This window comes from Photinus pyralis, unplaced genomic scaffold, assembly GCF_008802855.1.
Source record: "Photinus pyralis isolate 1611_PpyrPB1 unplaced genomic scaffold, Ppyr1.3 Ppyr1.4_LG10, whole genome shotgun sequence".
Taxonomy (NCBI): domain Eukaryota; kingdom Metazoa; phylum Arthropoda; class Insecta; order Coleoptera; family Lampyridae; genus Photinus; species Photinus pyralis.
Window position 1 is genome coordinate 3,243,213 of NW_022170250.1, and position 8,641 is coordinate 3,251,853.

Here is an 8,641-nt window from a genome sequence, read left to right on the forward strand (position 1 = left end):
TAATAAAAGTGTATCCCCTTTACGGATGTGATAAGATTTGTTCAATCCATGTCAACTTCATCAAGTTTCTCACATTAAACTTACAAAGTATCAATTATTGCATGTTATCAATACAAATATTTAAAGTTACAATAAAATATGTAAGTAAAAAAAGTAAAAATTATATTAGCGTTTTCATAAAGTCACTAGATATAGAAAGTACCGCAATCATCCGCCATTTTTGGGCAAATTTGCTGCCAACTTAAAAAAATTGACAAATAAAATCTGAATAGCTGTCATTTTTTATAACCTAACTTCATAGCACTGTCATGTTTTATAAAAATATATCTCCAAACAGTTGGAACAATCCCTAACATTAAAGTTACTAGAATCTGGTAACTTCCGCCATTTTTGGGCAAAAATCATGCGTTCTCTCTCTAACACACGAGCCCAATGGATTGAGGTACTTTCTATATTTAGTGACTTTACGTTTTCAAATAAGGACGAGACCTCTAGCGGCAATTAAAAAAACTTAAAAGGCTAATTAAGTTTCTGAAATAAGTATATTAAGTGGTACGTTTAGCTTCTCTGTTGCCTTATATTTATAGCTAAATGCATTCAGTATGATTACTCAACCAAATTAATTGAGTAATTGCAATGGCACTTCTAATTCAAGTATGAAGCCTGTCATTTTCAAACTTGGCGGTGATTCTTGTGACGTCATTGAGATAAAACGTCATCTGCGTTTAGTTATAGGCATACCTTGTCTTATTGTACCATGCATGATTAATATATCAGATCTGAGATCTCCTGTGAGTTTTGCGCTTCTTTTCAAAATGAGGAAAGTCCCTAAGATTGAAATGAAATTGAACTAAATCACGGAGGAACTAACATATTAGTACATTACTTCTGACCACGACTATACAACGGAAGTATGTTTTACCAGGATACGTTTTCTAATTTAACACTATACATGTTTAGTGAAAATAGAAAAAATAAGCTTCCTAATGAGTAATGACGAATCAAACGGCCCCCAGAATATTCAAAAAGGTATGTATATATCTAGAATATATACGTGACTCGTAAGATATACTAGGGATATGCGAATAGAAATATCTCAGATATTTTATGGGAATAAACATAAGGATATTCTCCATTTATTCCTTATATCCTTAGAACATGATGCATATATACCACTTCTGAGAATAATCCTACAGAATATTCTCAGAAATAAGAAAGTTAGTGATTTACTCGAAACCTACAAGTCATAAAAAATGTTATTTTACACCATCAACACAATCGTAGCCTTTTTAAACGCGACGTTTGTATTTTTCCTCTCTAGATCTTTTTCATAACCATTGCAGCTTAGGATCTTGAACGAACGGGCAGCATTTAATTGGAAATTTTGACGTATACTGTATGTGTAGGAAAAATGAATACGAGTATGATTAATGGTGTGAGCCAGCTCTGATTTTGAAGATGGCGTCCATCGGCGCCAATAATCGTTGTCAAATAATTACAAAGTAATAAGTGATTTGGTTAATATTACATCAATTTACACATTTTTAAAGTACGCAAGCTGTACACAGAATTATTTTTAATTTATTTGATAGCGTTCACCTTGTACGGGAATATGTTTACACCATTTTTTACAAATCTAACCTCTTAGGCAATTGAATTATTTTTCGTTTTAAAGACTCGCAATAATAGCTAAAGCAAAATGTCTAAAGTCGAATACGATCTTGATACTTCTGGGGGTCTCATGGACGTAAGTTTATCGAAATCGAAACGTGCACAAATTGAGTTTCTTGTGTTGTAGCAAATTCAAGCGCTAATTGCACCTCCAACTGTCGACGAGAAAAGGGAGAGGAACAAGAGGCCGGACCATCCGTACTTTCGCAAACCGGGCAAGGGGCACAATCACGATAGTTGCGATGCGTGCGGCGAAGGCGGCGATTTAATCTGTTGTGACAAGTGCCCGTCGAGTTTCCATCTGATGTGCTAGTATGTCGCCCCCCTTTGCTTGCGAGATTTTAACGCGCGTGCTTTTAGCGATCCCCCCTTGGAAGAGAAGGACATACCGATAGGCGAGTGGCTGTGCCATACGTGCACGTACGCGGCCGAGAAGGCGTCTCCTTCGACATCAAAGTCGCCGGTCACGGTGCCCAGAACGCGAAGCAAGCGGGTGATGTCGACGCCCGAGACCGCTCTTTCGAAACCGGTCAAAAAACCAAAGCCGAACCCCTTCGAGACCCTACTGGAGGCGGCGCACTCGCTCAATCCCAAAGAGTTCGAATTACCGCGAAGTATGAGTCTGCCGTCTTGCTTTCCGGGCACGGATAAATGTGAGTGCTCTGCGGTTGCGCCCGTTAGTTACAATTTACTGTTGTAGTGGAGAAGTCGTTTGTCAGTCGTCGAAATTCGAAGGCGGTTAGACCGCCGCCGGTTGCCTCCAGGCAGCAGACCGCATTTCCAGGTGGAAAGTGCTTCGAGTGTCGACGTACCTGTCGTACCGGGCCTTTGCTAGCGTGCGACTACTGCTCGCTTTACTTTCACTTGGATTGCCTAGATCCTCCCTTGTCGACGCCTCCTTCGGGCCGTTGGCTTTGCCCAAATCATGTTGAACACTTTCTGGTATGTACTCGTTTTTTTCCTAGTGGGAGGAGGGGGTGACGTCACTTGCGGATCAGGCCACATGCTAATACTAAGCGTTCCGGCTTTTTTGTTGCATTGTACAATGGGAAACAATTGAAACAGATCCGTTGGTGACGTCACGCGCGAGGATACGACTTAACGCGAGCTACGAATTCGGCGCATGGCCCTCTGGTGGTGACTTTGACAAGTTGCACTAGTTTCCAAGATCGCCATCAGGGGGGTAAGCGATCTTAAACTGGTCCATGACGGTGACTATGCGAACGGCAATTATTACGCGTTCTCCTCATTGCAGGATTGTAAATTACTGACGTCGGTCTCGGCGTCGGAACGCATCAAACTCTGGGACAAGTTCACCGGTCCCGTCGATCAGGACGCGATCAAGATCGAATTCTTTCGCAAGGTGCACAGGAAGAATCCGCCGTTTCGCGTCAAAGTGCGTTTGCCGCAGCGCGGCAAAATACGGGTACCGCCCATGGTAAAATATCATTACAAAAATCCCGTGGAGCTATTGCCCTGTTTGCGTGACCTGAATCGTTATGATATTGCAGCGCGGCGTCGTCTTTCGAACGAAAGCAAGACCGATCTCGGCGTCTTTGAGAGGTTAGCGTCGCCGGACGTCAAGGAGGAGGACGAGAGATCGACGGGAAAGAGTAATGGGGTGTTCGATATGAGCTGCGAGGGGGACGGATTCGTGCAGGACGCGTGCGAGCACGTTCCGAAGGTGGAGGTCGACGATGAGGTTTTCTTTAAAAAGTGCAAGAAGTCGAAAGCGAGAGGTAAAAAGAGTAAAAGTCTAGATTTTAAGATTGTAAATAAGGTGGAGCCTAGCGAAAATGTGCTCAATGGTTTGGCGAGCGATGAAAGTTGCAATTTTAGCGTTAAGGATGAACCTATGTTTCCTCTCGTGGCGTCAAACATCACAGATGAAGGTTAGTAGCAATTTTTGCTTATATAGTGGGACAACCCATTACTTTCCCAGACTAAAAAAATCTTCTGCCTTAGTCACTTACCCTGTTACCATTCCAATTTGTGCATAAAAGGATGCGAATTTACGAAATGACAATAGAAGGCATAACAGCATAGTATGCTCCTATTTCTTAAACGGCGAGCAACCTTTGGACTTTGAACGGTGAGCAAACTGTGGACTTTGAACGGCAGGCAACTGTTGAACTTTGAACGGCGATCAACATTTGGACTTTGAATAGCGACCAACCTTTGGACTTTGAACACCTCTTTGAGTAAACTGTGTGAACTTTAAACGGCCGGCAACTTTTGGACTTTGAACGGCGACCAACCTTTGGACTTTGAACGGCGAGCAACCTTTGGACATTGAATAGCGTCCAACCTTTGGACTTTGAACACCTCTCTGAACGGTGAGCAAACTGGGTGGACTTTGAACACCTCTTTGAGTAAACTGTCTGAACTATAAACGGCCGGCAATTTTTGTACTTTGAACGACGACCAACCTTTGAACTTTGAACACCTTTTTCAACGGTAAGCAAACTGTGGACTTTGAACAGCGGGCAACTTTTTCGCTCGTGTTCGCCCTGGCAGTTCGTAGTTCACCGAAGATAACGAATAGCAAATTAATACTTTCATTTATGTTGGCGTTCACGTTCCCTTCGAATACGCTGGCGTTCAGAGATGAGCTAAGTTTATGTTCGCAGTTCGGCGGAGTTGGTTAATTGACCAATGGAAAATAATGGCCCGCAAATTAGTGTCAACCTGTCAAAGTTGCAACTTTCATGAACAAACTGTAACTAAAAATACCTTAACCGAAATAAGCTCGCCGTTCGACGCTACAAAGTTTATAAATACAAAATTCATTAGCGCAAACTGCAACGGCGGACGCGAACAGCGAACGTAAAGTTTATAAATCGGTCTAAAGACTTTGAACGGCGAGTAACCTTTGGACTTTGAACAGTGAGCAAACTGTGTGGACTTTAAACGGCCGGCAACTGTTACATTTTGAACGCCGACCAACGTTTGGGCTTTGAGTAAACTGTGTGAACTTTAAACGGGCGGCAATTTTTGGACTTTGAACGGCGACCAACCTTTGGACATTGAATAGCGACCAACCTTTGGACTTTGAACACCTCTCTGAACGGTGAGCAAACTGGGTGGACTTTGAACACCTCTTTGAGTAAACTGTCTGAACTATAAACGGCCGGCAATTTTTGTACTTTGAACGACGGCCAACCTTTGAACTTTGAACACCTTTTTCAACGGTGAGCAAACTGTGGACTTTGAACAGCCGACAACTTTTTCGCCCGCGTTCGCCCTGGCAGTTCGTAGTTCACCGAAGATAACGAATAGCAAATTAATACTTTCATTTATGTTACGCGTTCACGTTCCCTTCGAATACGCTGACTTCAGAGATGAGTTAAGTTTATGTTCGCAGTTCGGCGGAGTTGGTCAATTGACCAATGGAAAATAATGGCCCGCAAATTAGTGTCTAGCTGTCAAAGTTGCAACTTTCATGAACCTTAACCGAAATAAGCTCGCCGTTCGACGTTACAAAGTTTATAAATACAAAATTCATTAGCGCAAACTTCGAACTGCAACGGCGGACGCGAACAGCGCATTTAAAGTTTATAAATCGGTCTAAAGACTTTGAACGGCGAGTAACCTTTGGACTTTGAACAGTGAGCAAACTGTGTGGACTTTGAACGGCCGGCAACTGTTAGATTTTGAACGGCGACCAACCTTTGGACTTTGAACACCTCTTTGTGTAAACTGTGAGAACTTTAAACGGCCGGCAAGTTTTGGACTTTGAACGGCGAGCAACTCTTGGACTTTGAACGGCGACCAACCTTTGGACTTTGAATACCTTTTTGAACGGTGAGCAAACTATGGACTTTGAACAGCCGGCAACTTTAAAGTCCGATTTATAAATTTTTTCGCCCGCGTTCGCCCTGGCAGTTCGTAGTTCACCGGAGATAACGAATAGCAAATTAATACTTTCATTTATGTTGGCGTTCACGTTCCCTTCGAATACGCTGGTTTATGTTCGGAGTTCGCCGTTGATCAATTGACCAATGGAAAATAATGGCCCGCAAATTTGTGTCAACCTGTCAAAGTTGCTCGTTTTGGCGTGTGAAGTGTATTATTATTCTTACGTGTTCCAAATATGCTCATTGATTCATAAGTACTTCACAAAAAATAATTCTGGTCACTTTTAACCGAAATAAGTTCGCCGTTCGACGGTACAAATTTTATAAATACAAAATTCATTAGCGCAAACTCCGAACTGCAACAGCAAACGCCGCCGCGAACGTAAAGTTTATAAATCGGTCTAAAGAATTTGAACGGCGAGCAATCTTTGGACTTTGAATGGCGAGCAACCTTTGGACTTTGAACGGTGGTCATAAATTTAGTATCGCGATTGGGTTGACCAACTTTAACCGATTGTAGTATACCAGTCAGTCCTGTCACAGTTATGGGGAGTGAATGTGTGTGATTCCTATGTATATTTCGCGCAGGGTACGGGCATGCAACTGTGACTACTTATAGTTTATATAAAATGGCAAAAATGGAATGCAAGTGCGCACAGAATCATCTTTTCTCTCTCCTTTCCCTCTCCCGAATGAGTTGTCTTACGATTTCAACTGCTGTGTTGAATTACCGCGAGTACAGCGAAATTCCTCCGTTGCAGTTAGTCAACAGTTAACGCAGCTGGACGACCGGTTACTAAAGTTACTAGCCTATCAGCGAATACAGGAGGTGCTATCGCAAACCGATCCCTCGAATTGTTATTTCACTTCGTACTTCTCGCAATCGGTAAACAAACTGTTCGATCCCCCCTTGCAGAGCGAATTTTTAACGACGGAGGACATCGAGAGGATACTGCGAGTGTTTTCGATACCGAACCGACCGGCGCACAAGACGAACTCGAAACTGCGCGCGCACGCCATGCTGTGTCCGGTCGTTTCGAAGCACTTCTACAACATCCGAACGTCGGAGGTCGCGTCGGCGAACGTGAGGCACGACGGTAGCTTCCTGGGGCATCGGCCGACCGTCTCTGCCCGGTTTCCGGAGGCAGTCGCGATGCGGCTTAGGATACTGTCGATCGGACGAGGTGCCACTAACGATGTTCAATTAGACAATTTCGGTCACTGCAACTACATATCGCCCAAGCACGCCGTCGTATTTTTCGACGAGGTGAGTACGACCCGTCCCGTTACGCGTGTACCTGCACGCTTTCTCGTAGGTAAATCAACAGTACGAGCTCCTCAATTACTCGTGCTACGGCACGTATGTCAACAATGTGCTTTACTCCAACGACGAAACAAAGAAATACGCAAAAAAAGAGGAGAAAAAGCCCTGCTTAGAGGAACAAGTGCGCGCGATCGTCGACAAGAAACGCCAAATTTGCTCAACGAATTCCTCGAAGGATATACACATAGTCGGCGATTCGGTGGCGCAGTCCGAGTGCTCTTGCGCGGCCACAAGTTACGAGACAATTTTGGCCGGGTGGGAGGGCTCCGCCGTAATAAATCATGGCACATTGTTACGTTTTGGATGTGTTAGTTTTGTTTTCTCAATTGTTGACTGTGCGTCTGTATAAAGCGTGGGAAATAATGTAAATTGATTTAAAAAAAATTTATTATATACAATTTGTAAATATACATTTTTCTATTGGTATTTGTTTAAATATTTTCAGGGCCAAAATAGTAAATTGGAGGGAATCGATGGGACCAATCCAATGTTGCAACTGCAGACGAAGGTGTCATCGAGCTAGTCACTGCCAATTGCAGCGACCCATAGGCCAAAGTTCTACCACAATTTATGTGGAAGGTTTTGGCATGTATTATTTCAACTGTATCATAAATAACGAGCAATCGAAAGCCCCGGCTGTGACACTGGATGGACTTAATATCGACTACTCTCATGATTCGAGGATTTGATTGCTTGCTATACTTTTGTACAAGAGGGATGTTGAGAGAGTATCGACATTACAGAAGTCGATCTTCCTAATCGAAGGCGCAATAAACAGACGAATGCGATAAGCGATGGTTGCTGTTTTCGGTAGCGTGTTGGCCCGTTAAACGACGAAGGCGATAATGACGAAAGCTTTTTTCACAGCGTTGTACAATTAAGTCCGGCTACTTTTTAACACACACGCTCATTATTGATGGTTGAATGACATCTTGTTTTCGATTCGATTATTGTTCGACAGGGACGGGCGAATTAGTTATATACACGGCTTGCTAACGATATTTTCTTTGAGCACAAGTTACTTGGTCGGGACAGCCCATGCGTGGCCGAAATCCTTGATCATCAGGTGAGCGTTATTTTCACATTAACCTTTTGGTGTGAACCTATTCGTAACCACTAAAAAAGCCCTATAATTTTGGCCAGAAAAGTACGATTTTCAATTTTTGGGTTATTTGGGTTCTAGAGATCAAAATCTAAAGGAAGACCGTATTACAATGAAAAAAAACCACAAAAACTACTCTAATTTTTGCTAGAAGAGTAGGATTTTTAATTTTCTGGGCGACTTATATTCTGCAGCTGAAAATCTAAAAGATTTGCCGATATGCGTTAAGTCCGCTTCGGCACGTGAAAAATTGTAGGTGAAAGACCGTATTACAATGAAAAAAACCACAAAAAGTCCTATAATTTTTAGCTAGAATGGTAGGATTTTTAATTTTCTGGGCGACTTGTATTCTACAGGTCAAAATCTAAAAGATATACAGATATACGTTAACATCGCTTCGGCACGTGAAAAATTATATGTGAAAGACCGTATTACAGTGAAAAAAACGACTATAATTTTTGCTAGAAAAGTAGGATTTTGAATTTTCTGGGCGACTTGTATTCTACAGGTGAAAATCTAAAAGAATTGCCGATATACGTTAACATCGCCTCGGCACGTGAAAAATTATAAGTGAAAGACCGTATTACAATGAAAAAAAACACAAAAAGTCCTATAATTTTTCCTAGAAGAGTAGGATTTTCAATTTTCTGGGCGACTTGTATTCTGCAGCAGAAAATCTAAAAGATT

At 42.4% G+C, this 8,641-nt stretch overlaps 1 protein-coding gene across 1 annotated transcript; it reads left to right on the forward strand.

The window, feature by feature from the left end:
* Positions 1-1,427: 1,427 nt before the first annotated feature.
* LOC116161704 (PHD finger protein 12) lies at positions 1,428-7,276 on the forward strand. The gene is made up of 7 exons (XM_031475149.1): positions 1,428-1,747; positions 1,799-1,983; positions 2,032-2,324; positions 2,372-2,613; positions 2,927-3,563; positions 6,290-6,795; positions 6,845-7,276. Exons 1-7 carry the CDS (start codon positions 1,700-1,702, stop codon positions 7,199-7,201), a joined length of 2,268 nt encoding a protein of 755 aa, XP_031331009.1. The 5' UTR covers positions 1,428-1,699; the 3' UTR covers positions 7,202-7,276.
* Positions 7,277-8,641: the final 1,365 nt, after the last annotated feature.